General features: G+C 43.4%; 2 protein-coding genes across 12 annotated transcripts in view; one reads left to right on the top strand and one right to left on the bottom strand.

Annotated features, from left to right (window-relative positions):
• Positions 1-2,284, top strand: part of LOC138971088 (uncharacterized) — a 14,415-nt gene extending 12,131 nt beyond the window's left edge. For all 8 annotated transcript variants that reach the window (XM_070343696.1, XM_070343698.1, XM_070343695.1 and 5 more), the window contains one exon: positions 1,484-2,284. In XM_070343696.1, the coding sequence (XP_070199797.1) occupies positions 1,484-1,602 (119 nt within the window). In that variant the 3' untranslated portion in view covers positions 1,603-2,284. The remainder of the gene's footprint in view (positions 1-1,483) is intronic.
• Positions 2,285-10,286: 8,002 nt separating this feature from the next.
• LOC138971087 (uncharacterized) overlaps positions 10,287-20,249 on the bottom strand; it is a 46,673-nt gene continuing 36,710 nt past the window's right edge. For 3 of the 4 annotated variants that reach the window (XM_070343690.1, XM_070343689.1, XM_070343691.1), the window contains exons 10-11: positions 12,636-12,818; positions 10,287-10,648 (exon numbers count right to left, since the gene is read on the bottom strand). In XM_070343690.1, the coding sequence (XP_070199791.1) occupies positions 10,331-10,648; positions 12,636-12,818 (501 nt within the window). In that variant the 3' untranslated portion in view covers positions 10,287-10,330. The remainder of the gene's footprint in view (positions 10,649-12,635; positions 12,819-20,249) is intronic. The other variant, XM_070343687.1, reaches the window with a different exon arrangement.

Raw genomic sequence — 20,249 nt, 5'->3', positions numbered from 1 at the left:
TTTCCGGTCTTTCCGTAAGAAATGCCTGAGCACGGAAAAACTTGAAATGATATTTTGACGAATACTAACAGATTGGTTAGATAAAACAAAAATAAACGTACAACATACCATTAAATAGGGAACAAGTCAAAGTCACGGCATTATGCATTTTAAGGCATTTTTTGTTTTGTTTGTGGTTTGTCTTTTGTGCACACGAAAATTTGACGCCCGGCCTTGACCTTCGACTCAAACTTTCGTTTTCCGACGTTTTCAACATGGCGGCGAAGAAGAATCGTTTTTGACTGGTGTTCGGCGAGAAAATTCTGATGCATCCAAACGATGCATCAAATTCGTGGTTTTGGATGCATCAATTTCCTGCATCAGTTGATAGAAATAGTTCGTTTCGCTTCGTATTCCGGTTCAAATTTTGCTTTTTGCTCGGCACTTTAAAGGAAAACCCGAGAATTCTGATGCATCCAAACGATGCATCAAATTCTTGGTTTTGGATGCATCAATCAGTTTCCTGCATCAGTTGATACGATCCGCGTTCCGTACTACCTGTCTGTGATCGACTGACTATAGTAGCCTACAGTGGAACTCCCTCTTCAAGACCCACTCCACCCCCTTTTTAAGACCTTACTCCCTGTGCCTTGAATATGTGCGCGATATAAATTGCATAAAATAATAAAATAAAAAAATAAAAAAATAAAATAATCCCTGCGCTTAGAACTGTACCCACGGAATACGCGCGATATAAGCCTCATATTGATTGATTGATTGATTACTCAGGGGCTCACATCTATGAGAGGTGGCATAGGACAAATGTCCTGAACAATGCAAAAGTGATAGGACATTTATCCTGAACAAAAATAAATCAATTGGACATTTGTTTTAGTTATGTTGCTTTTTTTATGTTGCTTCACCGTGGCAAAACATCGATAAAATAGCAAATCAAACTACTGTAAATTGGAAAGTACTGACAATGTCCGGATCAAATGAAAGCATAATCGGACAATGACCACTTTGTGACAAAAACAATAGGACGCATGTCCTCTTGCATGAAAAATGTATAGGACATAAGGAAAAAATATCCGTGTATGTCCGATGTCCGACGTGGATGTGAGCCCCTGCTTACTTCTTCACATGATTTACTTTTCATAACCTCTATAAATTGAGCCCCATTTTAAGACTCCCTCCGTAATAGGACGTAATTTTCTCAGTCTATTTTTTAGGGCTTCAAATGGAGGGAGGGGGGGGGGGGGGTTCCACTGTAGTCTCCGTCAGTCTGCCTACCTGTCTTAATTACTTTCTGTCTCTTTCAAAGTCTCATGTCTCTAATTGACCATATATAGTGACCAATCTCTCACGGCCCGTTGTGTGTATGCGTGTGTGATGGCCCTGCAATTACAGACTCTGAGAGGTGGCGGGGAAGTAAACCAGGCAGCAATTGCTTAATTGCAAATGAATTATTAAGTGGTTAATTATTCTCTTTTCGTGTCTTCAGTGCCAGAAGTGGGAATACCCGCTGCCTCCATGAGCAGAGACCCCAACGTACAGAGGAAAATGGAGCTACAGAAGCAACAGTGCCCCACAAACCGTCGTGGGTTCTACAAGTTTCCCTAGCCTGAGTGCCTACCCAAGTGGAACATTATTTTAGAATTTGAGACAAATATAAAAACCTGAGAATGAGGGTGGGAGGAGGGGGGGGGGGGGGGGGCATTCATTTAACATGCAAAGAAGGAATTATTTCAGACTGCATGTCAATTTCAATTTAATGACATATTGGCTGCGTCTGCAAAACACGATGGTGACGCTATACATCGACTGGGGCGGAAAAAACACACACCCAAAAAATCTACAACTTAAGTCAAAATGCACTGACAGGACTGACACTTATCGACAGATAAAACAACACGCACACGCACACACACGGACAACAGTACATCCAGTAAACTGATAAATAGAAAGCCCCATAGTTTTAAAGTGAGAATTGCTGCTTAAATGTCCCCCAGAGTGTGAGAATAGCAAAATATATGGGGGAAAATGTCAGAATATCACTGGAACATTTCTACAAGGGAAAATATGGAACAAATCCGCTGCTAAGTGGGAAAAAAGGATTCTACGTTTGCGAACATTTTTTATGATATTTGTGCATTTACTGTGAAGGATAATTTCTCAACTTGAAAGCCTTCAATTTTTTTTATTACCAGTTCAGTATTATCTGAAGTACAGTATTTGTATGTATGCAACCAGTATTACTGTAAAAACATGTCACGATTTAGTTTTCAAAAAGATGATCAACGATTTTTTTACTTCTGTTGCAAGAGAGAGGCATTTAATGGTTTCCTGCAATGAATGAGTGTATACATGATTGTGTGTGTGTGTGTGTGTGTGTGTGTGTGTGTGTGTGTGTGTGTGTGTCTGTGCAGACACATGCTTGTGTGTCTTTCTGTGTGCACGTGAGTGTGTGTGTGTGTGTGTGTGTGTCAGTGTGAGTATGCATGCGCATGGTTTGTTGGTTATTGTTTTTAACGTCTCTTCAACCAATATTCAGCTATCCGAGACCGATGACAGTTTGTTTCCGTTTTCAGTTTACATGGCACAGTCTTCATGCTAAAAACTATTTACATTTTGGTCTATCGCTGTTAACACAAGTTTGTAATAAGCTCATGTCTTTTGACATTTGATTGTTCAAATCTTGATCTTCTTTAAAAAGTTCTTATTTTGTCAGGACAACCCAGGATGCATTCACATCTATAGACACATGCTTGTGTGCGAGTATGTGCATGACCAGGGGCACGAGTGTGTGTATATATGCGCTTCCATGTATGCGTGTGCACGAGTTCGTTTGTGTATGTGTTGAGGCATGAGTGTCAGTGTGTGTGGGTGCATGAATGCGCATGGTGTTTGAATATGTCTCTTTCCATGTGTGTGCGTGATGATGTGTTTACGCATGAGTGTCGGTGTGTGTGTCACAGTGTGTGTACATGGGTGCATGCATGCGCAAAGGCTTCTTCATATGTCTCTTTTCATGCGTGTGCGTAAGAATGCATCCATGTTTATTTATGTGTTGTGCATGTTCTCACTTCTTCAACATTCAATCATGCAAGGACACAGCAATAAAGCACGAAACAGAGTCTATTTTTCAGAGAATCTCTGTATAATTCTATACCAGATATGCACATACATACACAAACATCAGTCCAAACAACTGCTGCAGATTTGATTTTGGGGGGAGGGAAAGAATGGTCTGAGCTCGTTAAGAAACAAAGTACAGTAGTAGTGTCAAATAATTTGAGAGTAAGAATGTATACTGATATGTACAGAAAACTCACAGAAAAAACACAACAAACAAACAAAACAAGAAGAGTATATGTTGGTACGACATCATATATAATATTAGAATCAAAGCAAATTAACTACATGTACTGCTCTAGCTCCATGAACGTTTGAAATGTATTCGAAAAAAATATGATAATGTCCTACTTATAAAAACTTCAACGTTAAGTTTTCATCTACAGACAGTCAGCAATCCCGACAGCCTAACACATAATCTGCATTACCAAGACTCTCCTGATTACTCATGCGAGTCAAAAAGAAAATGACATCACTGTTGAAGTGTTCACAATCACAGACATATATTCTACATACAAGTTCCTGTCACAATCCATACAAACGACATTCTTTCTTTCTTTCTTTATTTGGTGTTTAACGTTGTTTTCAACCACGAAGGTTATATCGCGACGGGGAAAGGGGGGGGGGAGATGGGATAGAGCCACTTGTTAATTGTTTCTTGTTCAAAAAAGCACTAATCAAAAAATTGCTCCAGGGGCTTGCAACGTAGTACAATATACCTTACTGGGAGAATGCAAGTTTCCAGTACAAAGGACTTAACATTTCTTACATACTGCTTGACTAAAATCTTTACAAACATTGACTATATTCTATACAAGAAACACTTAACAAGGGTAAAAGGAGAAACAGAATCCGTTAGTCGCCTCTTACGACATGCTGGGGAGCATCGGGTAAATTCTTCCCCTTAACCCGCGGGTGGTAAACGACATTCAAAATTAAACACACCAGGACTGTATTGTCCATGATAAGCAAGTTAGAAGAATGATTAGAATTCACACCCTGGGCATAAAAATACAGATTGAAATAAATATATACAAACAACATAAAAGCATTAGGATTAAGAGTGAAACAGATTAAAGATTCAAACACCGACACACATGCCTGTATAAAAACACACACCGCCATGTGCACAGACACAAACATTCAGTCCAAAAATTTGAATAAAAAGAAACTTTTTCTTTTTAGCTTATTGTTTTTGTAATGCTGACGAAGACAAAAAGTCGAAACTAGTTCGTGTTAATGTATTCATGTTGCTGTTTTCTGGTGAGTATATTTTTATTGTTATCTTGTTCTTTCTTTCTTTATTTGGTGTTTAACCTCGTTTTCAACCACGAAGGGTTATATCGCGACGGGGAAAGAGGGAAGACGGGATAGAGCCATTTGTCAATTGTTTCTTGTTCACAAAAGCACTAATCAAAAATTTGCTCCAGGGACTTGCAACGTAGTACAATATATGACCTTACTGGGAGAATGCAAGTTTCCAGTACAAAGGACTTAACATTTCTTACATACTGCTTGACTAAAATCTTTACAAAAATTGACTATATTCTATACAAGAAACACTTAACAAGGGTAAAAGGAGAAACAAAATCCGTTAGTCGCCTCTTACGACATGCTGGGGAGCATCGGGTAAATTCCTCCCCCTAACCCGCAGGGGGTGTTATCTTGTTCCGTTTCATTTAATTAAAAAAGAAAGGAAAACAAAAGCATCATGACATTTATGTTGAAGATCGAGTAACAAGCTAATCAATTTGTTAAAACATTAAGCCCAGCCGGAAGAAAGAATGTACTTCCAATATAAACAAGAGGCGAAGCCTTCAAGGCTCACGTAAGAAATCGACAAACAGTAACACAAACTCAATCACTCCGTCACACATACACACACACACACACACACACACACACACACACACACACACACACACACACACACACACACACACACACACACAGTAAGCATAGGTGAAACTGTGCAAGAAAGCGAGACCCTGGATCTGCCAAGTAGTCTCGGCCCGCTCACAATAACAATGACCGAGACTTTCAGTAATTCCTTTGCGTGACGTCTAACCCTCTTACGTCATAATGTGACGTCTTCAAATAGTTTCTATCACACACGTCAAACACTTTTGACCGAGACTGACGTAATCCATAGACTCGGAAATGTTAAAGTTTCTATCACACACACACACACACACACACACACGCACGCACGCACGCACAGACAGACAAAGTTTATCATCGCATAGGCTACACTTACGTGAGCCAATAAACGATGTACAGCCAAAACCGAGATTTGTGATGATAAAACAATGTATCCAGAGCATACACTATCTCCATCACAGCTTAATAGTAATTTACTGATACAGTAATATAATACTTTGTATAACTATGCAGATGTACACTTGTCAAATGTACAAAAGGAGAACTTCTGATAAATATAAAATGTGTATTCAAAAAAGCCTGTCAATATCAGCTCTTTCAAATGTAATATATTTACATTTCTTTGTGTTCCCCAGTAAAACAAATATATAGGCTAGAGAATAAACAAGCAATAAGAAAATAAAAAAGATACATAAATACATCAGTAAAATAAAAAATAACTTGTTTCATTTACATTTGTTTCAAAGACATAGAAAATTCTTAGAAAAATACACTACAATCTTGCAGAACAGAGCTCAGACTATTGTATTATAATCCAGAACAAACTAATTCTCACGAATAAAAAACAAAACAAATTAAACACTGCTAAAAACAGAGAAAGGAAAGAAAAGCTGAATAAATAGGAAATTAACAAAATTAGGACATTAACAGGGATGTCGTTAGGCGTCGCACATCGGACATAGACCGATTAAAAGGCTCAAATGTCCGATTCACATAGCCGCATGGCGGTCAGATGTCCTATCGTTTTTAACTGAGCGCGGTCATTGTCTGATAAGAACTCCATTCCTTCGGACAACGCGTTATTTGATTATTTTCCTTTCATGATAGGAATCTTCAAAAAGCGACCGAGCGCTCTCGCATACAGGTGCACTAAAGTTGTCCAGTGCAGATCTTGCGTTTTCCGAACCGTTTGCGGTATGAGCCGTTTGCGTACACCCGTCTACAGCACACTAAAGTTAGGAGTACAGGAGACAACTCCAACTGACCAAGGCTCGCGTCTGCTTTAATTTGCTTTCGGTTAGAGATGAAGCGCACGGCACTGAATCATGCCACTGAAAAAAACTAAAGCCTGCCAAAGAACAACAAAAGCTGAACACGTTTGGTGCTTCAACGGCATCGTATGCTACATTAGGGCCAAGAACATGGGAAAACACGGCTAGCAATAGCATCATTCTGGAAAATGACAGCGCCAATGACAGTGTCGCCGCTGAAACCTTCACAATCACGGAAAGTAAAGTTTCGCGACTTGACGTTTTTTTGAATAAGGTTAACTATTCATGGCCGACCATGTACTGGTTGGTTAGAATTTGACAGCAAAGAGACCATCTATATAGGCAAACTGTTTTGTCGAATATGTCAAGAAAAAGCTCTGTCAGGAAATCATGCAGTTTGTGGGCCAATGAAAGTAAGAGTGCTGAAGATTTTGGTTGCTTTTTCGTTTGTTGGTTTCTTTTTTGTGTGTGTCCTGATTGAAACAAAAGTAACAAGAAGAGCAAACGCTCGATCGAGTCACTTTCGCAGTTCTGAATATTATATGAGGCATCAGATGGACAGGAAGAAATTGCTATTCACAACACAATGAGTCACGTTCACATAAAATTTGAGCCCGGTCACTTTTATAGTTTCCGAGAAAAGCCCAACGTTAAGTTGTGTGTTGCCGAACAGAAAAGGCTAGTTATCTCCCTTGTTTTTCTGATAACGTTCGTAAAAGGCTACAGATGTAAATACTTTGATGTAAAGAATAATCCTACAAAGTTTCAATCACATCCGATGAACTTTGTCAAAGATATAAAATGTCTAATTTTTCCTTTGACGCTGACCTGTGACCTTGAAAAAGGTCAAAGGTCAACGAAACCATCGTTAAAGTGTAGAGGTCATTGGAGGTCACGACTAAACAAAATATGAGCCCGATCGCTTTGATAGTTTCCGAGAAAAGTCCAACGTTAAGGTGGTGTCTACGGGCCGGCCGGCCGGACAGACTAACACTGACCGATTACATAGTCACTTTTTCTCAAGTGACTCAATAAAACAATATACGCACACAATGTTGGTGCATATACTGATATGTATGTGTGCACATGATTTTGTGTTTTGCCCAAAATTATAATGTCCTATTAAAATGTCTGAAAGCAGTCAAATGTCCTATTGATGCCGAAGAGCTCAGGACATATGTCCTATAGGTATGAATTTGTGGCAACATCCCTGCATTAAGACTTGGCAAGACATGCACCTTTGTTTTCTTTGGGACAGAAACTTTGGATTTTCATAAATGGGACCCCAAAAATGTAAGCAATCAATAGATTTCACACAGGCAAGTATTTTGTTAAAGGGGAACCTCCTTTCCCGATCTCCCGATTTAGACTTCTCCCCTCTTCTTTTCCTGGATTTGTGGGATGGTATTCTCACTGGCACGAGTATAGCCTTGTACATAAATGGCTGTCTTTTTGCCCAGGCATATTTGACAATAGACATACCGGAGGATACAATTGCTTGGAGCTTTTGTGTTACTATAACGCACCAAACTCTTGACACGGGTTACAGGATATTTGTTTCCATGTACTTGGTCTTGTGCTTGCGTGTACACATGCCAAGGGATAAGCACTAGCAGGTTTACACCGTAGTTGACCTGGGAGATCTGAAAAATCTCCACCTTTATCCCATCAGGTGCTCTTTAGACCTTGCCTTCTTCTCTCTCTCTCTCTCACTCACAAAAACACACACACACACTCACACACAGACACTCAGACAGACAGACACACAGACAGACACACACACACACAGATGACAAACACACAGAATCTTTAACAACTTCTTACATGCTGTACATGTATACATTACATTTCATACAATCATATTAAAAAAATTTGCAAAACATACCCTACCTCCAATTCAAACTGTCACATATTTAAAACACAGACCAGCTTATAAATCTATTACACAATTATTGTGTGCAACAAAACAAACAGAATACACAAACACATGTGCAAATATACACCGGCTTTCAAGGATTTTTAAAGCTTTGCCGATTAAAATAATGCCATGATCATGAACAATCTCGCAAACAGATTGAAAATGTGGACTGTATCCTACATTAACTAGCAACCCTGAGGTCTTGATATGCAAGAAACACTTTAAAGTAATGCAGTATAACTTTAGACTTTTCAGACTAATCTCACCCTCGAGACCTAATTTTCTTAGATTTGGTTTTTGGGTTTATCCGTTCAAGGGAGGGTACATACACCTGACACAGTGAATGAACGCCAAGAGTTGTTCCCCTTGCATATTCATTTATTTTTGTGTTTTAAAGTGTGTGTTGTGTGTGTGTGTGTGTGTGTGTGTTTTCCCCTTCCATATTCCTTTAACACATAAATAAATAAATATGCAACTCTTCATCAGATCCAACGGTCCAGTACGTACGTAACCAATAGGTTAACAAATTGACGTTAGTATTACGTGACAGAAACAGTGAAATATCGCTTTTAAGACCTCCATACATTTGAGAAAATCAAGTCTAGAGTCTTAAAATGGAGGTACATTTCCAGACACACTGTCACACAAACAAATCAGGAAAACCAGTGATGGCGCTAGTATTTGTTCAAACCGGTACGCAAACTTTTATGATGCAAACAGTCAAGAAAAAACCCTGTAGGCTGGTCATTGGAACCAGTCAGAGTCCAACTCAGAGTACTGGTTTGATTGTTCCACCAGCGAAAAAAACCCGGTAGTTTTAAAAATCAACCGGTAGGTCATACCGGCAGCCAATTTTGTTCCGGTATTTTCTCGTTTCAACCGGTAAAATACCGGTTATTACCGGTCAACGCCAATACGGTGTCACACAAACAAATGAGGAAAACTAAGGTCTTAAAAGGACGGGGTCGGGGCGGGGACGTAGCTCAGTCGGTAGCGCGCTGGATTTGTATCCCGTTGGCCGCTGTCAGCGTGAGTTCGTCCCCACGTTCGGCGAGAGATTTATTTCTGAGTCAACTTTGTGTGCAGACTCTCCTCGGTGTCCGAACACCCCCGTGTGTACACGCAAGCACAAGACCAAGTGCGCACGAAAAAGATCCTGTAATCCATGTCAGAGTTCGGTGGGTTATAGAACCACGAAAATACCCAGCATGCTTCCTCCGAAAACGGCGTATGGCTGCCTAAATGGCGGGGTAAAAAACGGTCATACACGTAAAATTTCACTCGTGCAAAAAACACGAGTGTACATGGGAGTTTCAGCCCAGGAACGCAGAAGAAGAAAAAAAAAGGAGGGTTCCACTGCACATGTGTTGTATATCTTCTCCAGCTGTCAAAGATAGAGCGCAGGGTGCTTGTTACGTTTTTTGCAACATGACAAATTTCTTCAAACAATGGCAGCGAAATACCTCCACCCTCCTTTCCCCGCCTGTCCCACTTACGGCAAGTAACTGCATGTGAATGCGACATTTAACTCCTGTTCAAAACCTCTGTAAATTTACCTCCATTGTACCACTCCCTCCTTTTTAAAACCTGATTTTCTCAGATTTTTGTGAGGTCTTACAAACGGGGTTTCCACTGTACGTGATTTGTCCACAATGTTCATGAGAAACTTGGGACTGATTTTGAGCAACTTTCTTCTCAATACAAAAAATTAATTCTCTCTCATAACAATATTTGCTGAGATGCCTATACACCACAGAATTTCCAACCAAACAAAGCATCCAAAATAAGTTTAAATAGACACAAAATCAATTAAAACAACTTTATTTAAAATTCAATCCCTTTTGACTAAAAAAAAATCCAAGAAAATATGTTGGAGAAAAATGCTTTTTTAAATTTTTTTAAAAATTAGATTCATTTTTTGAAATGTCAAAGTAATTGATCAAAGGTTTTCAAACACCAAGAAGAAGACCCTAATTGATCATGGTATTTACAAAAAAAAATGTTATGAAAATGCAAACGCTGTCACCCACCCACCCACCCACGCACACGCTCTCTCTCTCATTCCACCCATTGCCTTCCCGCTTTGAACTGAACACCCCCCCCTCCCCCCCGGATCCCCATCCCCTTCACCAACTGTCCAAACATCTCACACCTTTTCTTTATACTCCTCGGCCTCTACAGCCATTACCACCTCTAAAGAACTTCTTTGAGAATTGTCTGCCCTAATACTGTCTTCCGCCCCCCTTGAAGCACCTGGAAGATCCAGCGAGGCAGATCCTGACGACTGTTGTGGCGCTGACTGCGAGCCTGTCGCCATGCTCTTGCCGGAGTTGCCTCCCCAGCGGTCTTTGCGTTGCTTGTCTTTGGCACGCGTCTTAGGCGTGGTGCCGCAACACGTGTCGGCCAGACAGTCCTGGTTTTGGTCGATGCATGGCAGCTTGCACGTTCCCTGCTCGTCAGCCACCTGGAGCAATGTTAACATAGGTTACAGTGGAACCCCCCTTTTAAGACTCTCCCCTTTCAAGGCCATGCTTTTTACATTTAGTCAAGTTTTGACTAAATGTTTTAACGTAGAGGGGGGAATCGAGACGAGGGTGTGGTGTATGTTTGTGTGTGTGTGTAGAGCGATTTAGAGAAAACTACTTTGATCGATCTTCATGACATTTTACATGGGAGTTCCTGGGTATGATATCCCCAGACGTTTTTTTCATTTTTTTGATCAATGTCGTTGATGACTTCATATCCGGCTTTTCGTGAAAGTTGAGGCAGCACTGTCACGCTCTCATTTTTCAACCAAATTGGTTGAAATTTTGGTCAAGTAGTCTTCGACGACGCCCGGACTTTGGTATTGCATTTCAGCTTGGAGGCTTACAAATTAATTAATGAGTTTGCTCATTAAAGTTGTCATTAAAATCGATTTTTCGCAAACAGATTTAAAATTGATTGCATCGTATTCTTCATGACATTCTGAATCTAAAAATATATACATATGTCATGTTTACTCTTAAAATGTGATCACAATTAACTAAAATAGATTATCCCAATGCCCCCTGACAAAAAAATGGCAGGCAGCCTTCTTAATCCTGAGCAAAGGGAAACTACTCCGCACAACATGCACACATACAAAACAAAACAATTCATATAAAATCATAGAGTACTCACATTTATATAGAAGATGGCAGAATAACTCGAGAATAGACTATAGTTTCATATGCAAGTATGTTCTGTCCACTTCCAATGTAATAAATGTTGTTTAAAAAAAACAATCCAGCAAGTGTTCTTCAAAAACGTCCAACGTGTCAGCCTTCAGTCCTCATTTACACCAATATATGTTGAAACTCCCAGAAAAATCCTCCCGAAAGTCCTGTTGTCGAATAACAACACCCAGATCGATGTCAGACTCATCCCCTTTCACCTCTTCAAGTAGAAAACCTTCGAAAGGCGTGTCAGAATCGTCATCTGAGTTCCCCATGATCGAACACCATACTTCCAAACCTTCGTTCAACGCCATTATGTCAGCCAAAAAAATCTCAAACTTTGAAAATTCACAGCTAACACACTATCGCATCGATTCGAACTCTGCAAACGCTAGAATGAAGCAGCCGGAAGGAAGTGCATTAATCACATCCGGTCGCAAGGCCTTATGGGTAAGGCTCAAAGCGAAAGTGAAAGTAGGTGACCTAGTGTTTAGCGGGCCATGCCGGGCGTTTCAGGGATTTCATAGGGCACTTCCAGCGGGCCATGCCGGGCGGTTCAGGGGGCATTGGGTTAATCAGTCTTACGATTAAAATTTAAGAAATCGATCCAAAAATGATTTCATCTTATTCTTTATCGTTTCCTGATTCCAAAAACATATAGATAAGATAGGTTGTATTCAAAACAAGCTCAGAAAGTTAACACGAATACGCTACCGCGCTATTCTGGCGTGTGCATATCACTGCGTTTTGCACTTGGGAGGTGAGCGATTTCCTTTTCGCGGGGATTGACGAAGCTGTACTGTCTTGGTGAAAAAAATACAGTGCGTTCAGTTTCATTCCGTGAGTTCGACAGCTTGACTAAATGTAGTAATTTCGCTTTACGCGACTTGTTTTCTTTCAAATTTTCTGTTTATAGCCTCTGTACAATTACCTCCATTCTAAGACTCCTTCCCCTTTAAAACAAGATATGGCTGGATGCCGGATGGTGCTAGAGTTAATGCACTCTTTACGAAATAGGTCTTCAACACATGCAGACAGGCAGACACACAGACACACAGACAGGCAAAAAGACAGACATCATACCGTCACAAACTCTAACTGTATGGTGGTGAAGTGAATCCCCTCCTTGTAAAATAGGTCCTTGACAACAGCAGCAATATTCATGCATTCACCCATGTTGTTTACAGCCAGCCAACCAGACAGACACACACAGACAGGCAGACAAGCAGCCAGCCAGCCAGCCAGACAACTCACCTCTACAAACTCAGGCTGTATGGTGGTGGAGTGAATACCCTCCTTGTGAAAGAGGTCCTTGACGACAGCGGCAATATTCATGTATTCACGCATGTTGCTGCACGTGATGTGAGCGGACAGAACGATGCGGTTGCCTGCCAGCTGCCAAATGTGGAACTCATGAACACCCAACACCCCAGGTACCTGAAATACATTTTGACATTGTACTGCTTATTGAGAAATACATCGATACATGAAGGAATCAAAAATTGTAATAATACATTTTCATTTGATTTATACTTATTATTATACTTATCCAACTCACATATATAGCAATTAACCCTAGTTCAGTGCTGGTAACGCTGTACGCGTCCCCTTGGTAACAAGGGAGACAACTCTAAAAAAGAGTGACCAATACCCATACTGGTATCAAGGACAGACCAATACCGAGTCTGTCTTACGTATGCGTGCGCATACGCCGCCATTTGTAGTCATTCTAACCGAAGCCCAACTCACTTCTTTTTTAGAATATATACCCCCAACAGCGGGGAGGCGGGAGGGAATAAACGATGTGAGTTGGGTAAGTATATTAATCAAATGAAAATTTATTATTAAAATTTTTGATTAAATTACATATCTTACCCAACTCACATATAGCAGATTGCTACTATAGGTGGAGGGCACTCACCATATCAAGAATGAAGGACCTGTCCTGCCGCTACCAAAGCTGGCAACGCAGAACTACCATCCTGTCTAGTCCCAGCAACATCTCTCAGATAGAAGTTGATGAACACATCTTCAGAGCGCCAGTAAGCCGACTCAAGGACCTCTGAGAGGCGCCCCGAACGGAGAACTGTTAACGACGAAGCCCAGGCTCTAGCCTCATGAGCCCTGGCCGTAGTACGAGGCAAGATTGCTCTATTATCGCCTGACTGGCTTTCCCACCAGATGTAGGCCTGCCTAATCGTTGAGGAAACCCACTTGGCCAAAGTGACTCTCGAAATGTCTTTCCCCCGAACCGTGTTGAGGGAGATAAAAAGCAGTTTCTGTGTTTCAGAGCGAATAGGCAAAGTCCGAGACAGGTAGCTGCTGAGGGCTCTAACGGGGCAGTTAAATACATCAGGGTCTCCAGAAGCAAGAACATTGCTCAAGGGGGAAATGCGAATAAGAGGGGATGTTTGACCAGGTTTCTGGTTCTAAGCAAGAAAGTCAGGCCTAAACTTAAGAGAAATAGAGCCATCCTTTTCTAACGAAATATCCCTCGAAAGTCCAGATAACGCATGAACTTCGCTACCCCGCCTAGAGGTAGCAAGTAAAACCAAGAAAAGAGTTTTTCTCGTCACATTAGCCAAACTGGCTGCATGTAGAGGCTCAAACTCATCAGAAGCAAGAAACCGCAAAACCAAAAACAGGTTCCAAGCAGGGAGCTGTGCCTTGGAACGAGCTGTGTCAAGAGAAGCGCCCTTGATGACACTAGCGATAACCCCACTGAGGTTAATCTTGTGACCTAACTGCCTGAGAGTAGAAGAGATCGAAGATCTCCTAACTCGCAGAGAAGAGGGAGAAGCTCCTTGATCTGCTAGCCAGGACAAGTGGTTGGCCACCTGCATAGACCTAGGAGAGAGAGGATCAACGCCGTTCTCCACACACCATTTCGACCAAGCAGCCCAGTTTATTTGTTTGTTTATTTGTTGCTTAACGTCCAGCCGACTACGCAGAGCCATATCAGGACGAGGAAGGGGGGGATGAAGGGGGCCACTTGTCAAGCGATTCCTGTTTACAAATGCACTAACCCATTACTTGTGTCCCAGCAGGCTTTAGTAAAACTAAATTAATACCTACTGGAAGATTACCAGTTTCCAGTATGTTAAAATAGGCTTAACCCATCTACTGCTGGACTTACATCAGAACACTAACAGATTAAACTATACATGAATCGCGAGACAAGCGGCAAGAGAAGAGATTTTTGGAAAAAATACAGGTGAATGAGCAAGAAGGCAGAAAAAAGAAAAGAATTCATGAAGAAAAAGAGAGCATGACAGGAAAGAGGAACCAAAAATCTACCTAACAGCAAACTAGAAAGCTCCTGCGGTTCCAAAAACAGGAGGGGCCTTTAATTTCATAACCGCAGTGCCCCACTGCGGGAAGCAGCCCAGTGTGAAGAATACACCGAGTTGGTCGAATCCTTGTGAGCATGTTGCACCAAATTCAGAGTTGAAGCTGAGGCCCCTGCACGGAGCAGAGAGACTCTGACAGAATCCACCCGTGAAGCTGTAGAGCTTGTGGATTTTCGTGCGGTATGCCTGACCGAGGCTGTAACAGATCGCCCTTTCTTACTCCGAGTGGAATTGGAGGACGAACCGCAAGACGGAGTAGATCTGGATACCAGTGCTGGCTGGGCCAAAGAGGCGCAACCAGAACCAGCGCTGGCCTCTCCATGTCTGCCTTTCTCACGACTCTGCCCAGAAGGCGAAAGGGAGGAAAGGCATAGGCCACCAGATTTGACCAATCCATCTCGAGTGCGTTTACCGCCCATGCTTGAGGGTCCGGGAATGGAGACACAAAGAGAGGATGTCTGGATGAGAACCTTGTCGCGAACAAGTCGATGACCGGCTTGTTCATTTGCGCCCAGAGACGATGTAGGGCCTGGTGGGACAGAGTCCACTCCGAGTGTAAGACCTTGTCCCCCCTGCTCAGGGCATCTGCCAAGACATTGAGACTGCCCTTGAGATAAGTCGCTGACAGAAGGATGTGATGAGCGTTGCACCAAATCAGTAAGCGACAAGTGCTGTCTGACAGCCCCTGAGACCGAGTCCTGCCCTGGCGGTTTATGTAGGCCGCTACAGTCATGTTGTCTGTATGTAACCTGACATGGCTGTCCGACAGAAGAGGCAGAAACGCCTGAAGACCCAGAGCCACAGCCGCTAACTCCAGTGCATTTATGTGCCAAGAGACCTGATTGGCGTCCTAAACACCTGACGCCGTCTGCTCTGCCAGGTGTGCTCCCCAGCCTGTCTGGGAGGCGTCCGTGAACAGATCGTTCTGCGGGGAAGGGGGAGCAATGGGAACTCCCTGCGAAACCCAGGGAAGGAGCCACATATCCGTGGTACGACTGAACCAACTCCCCAACTCGACCTGGACATTCCAGCCTTGAGTCGCTTGATTCCATTGTGCTTGCAGAGCTGCCTGAAAAGGCCTCTTGTGAACCCTGCCAAGAGAAACCAGCGGAGCCATCGATTTCATCTGACCTAGCAGCGAGGACAACTCTCGAGCCGTGGGTAGATTCTTTCCGTAGAGAGAGCGAATCAAAGCCTGCAACTTGTCCACCCTTCTCAGAGAAGGGGGGACTGACCAATCCGAGGTGTTGAACTCCATCCCTAGAAAAGTGAAATGTTGGGATGGTTCCAACTCCGACTTCACCAGATTCACTGTGAAGCCGAGTTGCCATGCCAGACTGAGAACCCTCTGCGTGTGTGTTCTGCAAAGGTCCTGGGGCCAGTTTCATAAGCCAGAAACACAGTCGACCAACTGCAGTTGTCCGAGAGAACCACAGTAATCCGACGTTATCGGGTTTCACGAACAAAATTTCAGTCGGCCGACTGCGGGTCGTCTCACCGGAAGTCGGCCAAACACGGTAATGCTCTCCCCCCAACACTGTGTTCGGCTTACTGCGGTAAACCGAAAATAAATGTAATTATCCGCACAGTCAATGGCAGAATGCTCACACTTTTTTGGATTGTGAGCCAAACCTTGTGATTGTTCTTCGAAATTTATCTATCATGACGCAGTAATCCAGGAGACAAGTCAGGGTTATGTCTTGAAGACGTCACATTATGGCGTAAGAGGGTTAGACGTCACGCGAAGGAATTACTGAAAGTCTCGGTCATTGTTATTTTGAGCGGGCCGAGACTAGTTTTTTCTTCGAAATCGGCCATTTCCACGTGCGAATGAGCAAACGGAAGTGGTAATGTTGCTAAATTCAGCCTTCGACTTGGCCATTCGGATTACTGTACAGTCGGTCGACTGCGGTTGTCCGCGGGTGACGGTGATTCGCTCATGAAACGCGCTTTTCGGTGACCCGGCGATCAACCACAGTCGATCGACTGGGCAGTCGATCGACTGTCAGTCGGTTCACTGCTATCTTATGAAACTGGCCCCTGGTCCTGATGTAAAATCAGCCAGTCGTCCAGATATGCACACCTCAACCGCACACCTTCCTGTCTCACCAGGGCACAGAGCTGACGAATGACCATGGTGGAAATCCAAGGGGAGAGAGAGAGACCGAAAGGAAGAGCTCGGAATTGGAAAATTTTCTCTCCCCAGCGGAAGCGCAGCCATTTCCTGTCCGCCGAGTGCATGAGCACATGGAAATAGGCGTCCGTCAAGTCGACAGAAGTCGCCCAGTCTCCTGGCCGGAGAGCCTCTCTCACCGAGGCAGGAGTCTCCATTGTGAATTTCACAACTCGAAGATATCTGTTCAGAGTTGACAGATCTATAACCGGTCTCCATGCTCCTGAAGCTTTGGGGACAACAAAAAGTCTGCCATAGAAACCCAGAGACCCCTGATCGTGAATCTCCTCGATCGCTTCTTTCAAAAGGAGGGAAGTCACTTCTCCCTGCACAGCTGACTTGGCCTCCGGGTCTCTTGGAAACTTTAAAGGCGGGGGTATCCTGGACAGAGGAGCCTTTCCCTCTGCCCAGAGAAGACGGAATCCCGAACGCACTATCCCTAAAATCCACTCGCGGGCCTTCATGCGTGACCAGGAAGCGAGAGCCCTGGAGGGGCCGCCCGCCACCACGAAGGTGGGGGCTACCAGGATCAGCGGTTCGGGAAGGCATCATTGGGGGTGGGGCTTATGCCCCGACCCCCTAGAACCACCAAAAGAGCCCCTCTTCTGATAAGGGGCACCTCGCCCCCTACCTCGAGAAGAAGTCTTCTGGTTCTGTGCCTTGCCCTCACCAGAGGAAGAAGGCTGAGCCTTGTTGCACCACACTTTGAAGTAATCCCACACTTTGAAGTAAATTACTTCAAAGTGTGGGGATGTAAACCCATTTTTGGCTCACGAAGTGTAGCCTATGCGATGCTAACTTTTGTCTGTCTGTGCCCAGAAACATAGTGATGTTTGTTATCAGGCTTTAAGCAATGTCCCATTGTTGAGTGTGACGAAAACTCGTGGTGACGATTTTAAAACATGTTGGGTCACGCATGGTCCAATCTTACATGGTCCAACCTTACATGGTCCAATCTTACATGGTCCAACCTTACATGGTCCAACCTTACATGGTCCAACCTTACATGGTCCAATCTTACATGGTCCATATATATATTATTGGACCATGTAAGATTGGACCATGTAAGATTGGACCATGTAAGATTGGATCATGTAAGGTTGGACCATGTAAGGTTGGACCATGTAAGGTTGGACCATGTAATATTGGACCATGTAAGATTGGACCATGTAAGATTGGACCATGTAGGGTTGGACCATGTAAGATTGGACCATGTAAGGTTGGACCATGTAAGGTTGGACCATGTAAGATTGGACCATGTAAGATTGGACCATGTAAGGTTGGACCATGTAAGATTGGACCATGTAAGGTTGGACCATGTAAGGTTGGACCATGTAATATTGGACCATGTAAGGTTGGACCATGTAAGGTTGGACCATGTTATATATGGACCATGTAAGATTGGACCATGTAAGGTTGGACCATGTAAGATTGGACCATGCAAGGTTGGACCTTGTAAGGTTGGACCATGTAAGGTTGGACCATGTAAGATTGGACCATGCAAGATTGGACCATGTAAGGTTGGACCATATAAGATTGGACCATGTAAGATTGGACCATGTAAGATTGGACCATGTAAGGTCGGACCATGTAAGGTTGGACCATGTAAGATTGGACCATGTAAGATTGGACCATGTAAGGTTGGACCATGTAAGATTGGACCATGTAAGATTGGACCATGTAAGGTCGGACCATGTAAGGTTGGACCATGTAAGATTGGACCATGCGTGACCCAACATGTTTTAAAATCGTCATCACGAGTTTTCGTCACACTCAACAATGGGACATTGCTTAAAGCCTGATAACAAACATCATTATGTTTCTTGGCTCGCTCACTTTTTCTGTTCACTCATCCAAAAGACTTTGCCATTTTTTTGGACAAAATCATCAGGCTCAAACAGGCGATGCAAAAGTCCCACGCTTTGAAGTAAGTTACTTCAAAGTGTGGGAAGATCCCCCCACACTTTGAAGTAAAAACTGAGTTTACTTCAAAGTGTGGGAAGATCCCCCCACACTTTGAAGTAAAAAATGGGTTTACTTCAAAGTGTGGGGCACATCCCCACACTTTGAAGTAATTTACTTCAAAGTGTGGGATTACTTCAAAGTGTGGTGCAACAGAGCCTTGCTCTGAACCTGAGGCTTGCTTTGCGCTTTTTGGAAACCTTGATGTGCAATCCGAGCAAAGGCCAAATCCCTTTTATCTTGAGTCTCTTTTTGCAGAACATCGAGAGATGTACGACCCAAGAGGGAGCCCTCCGTGAAAGGTGAGGCCCTCAGATTATCAATCGTGCCTTTGTCTCTGATCCTAGACCCAGCTAGGAAAGCCGATCTGCGAGAATGTACTGCGTGAGTATACAGTCTGGCCGAAAGATTCATCTGTTCTTGTGACACCTTGGCTAAAGTAGCCAAAAGGGTAGTCACATCCTCCGAGGAGGCATCAAACCGAAATTCAAAAGGATCAAGATAAGTTGCAATCGACCTTGACAAAGATCTCTGGAGAGACTCCGAAACGGAAGACAACTCCAACAGAGACCTTCCAGTTTCCTCCAATGCCTTTCTTTCTTTCTTTATTTGATGTTTAACGTCGTTTTCAACCACGAAGGTTATATCGCGACGGGTCCTCCAATGCCAAAAGGGAAGCTTCAGTACAGGGGACAGATCTGTCCCTACTATACCCATCCTCCCTCAGGGTGGCTAGTTCCGGTGTAACCGGAAGAGCTGACCTAGGTAGAGCAAACGCCTCAATCAGATTGATAGGCTGAGTACCCAGTTTGAAATTCCGAAAGCCAGCGGAAAAAGCAGGAGCTTGTTGATCAGCTTGAGCAAGCCAAGGCTTAGCCGACTCAGGTGCCTCACTGTGTTGTGACAACAAAGGAACAGTAGAGCTCTGAGTGCTCGACTGAGGACGAAATTTCGTCAGAACTTTCGACATCTCGAAGGCCACAGACGGTGATTCCCGGAACCGGAAAGAACATTTAGTCTCCTTGGAACTCCGGAAATCACCAAGAGCAGAAGGTGGTGGAACAACCCGAGCCTTAGACTCAACCACCCCTTCCTCGAAATACTTGAAAGCCGTTTCCGCTGCCAACGCAACAGCGTTTGACAGCTTGTGCGGCAATTCAGTGCCTTCCCCCATAGCGGAAGCACCTTCATCAGAACAGCCTTCATGCACATCCGTGCAATCCGGAAGCTGACCCCTAAATTGACTGTCATAGTTCAACAAGGAGCCAGCTTTACTGCCCTCTTCCTGCCCCCAGGGCGGAAGCGGAAGCTGCACACCCTGGCCAAAATCTTCTGATAAGGCTGGGTTGCACCAAGACTTCCGTTCGCTCCTCAGGGTCCCTA

Source organism: Littorina saxatilis, linkage group LG7 (genome assembly GCF_037325665.1).
Source record: "Littorina saxatilis isolate snail1 linkage group LG7, US_GU_Lsax_2.0, whole genome shotgun sequence".
In the NCBI taxonomy this organism is placed as follows: domain Eukaryota; kingdom Metazoa; phylum Mollusca; class Gastropoda; order Littorinimorpha; family Littorinidae; genus Littorina; species Littorina saxatilis.
Note: the sequence above shows the minus strand (reverse complement) of the source record. Positions and strands in the feature narration are given on the sequence as shown.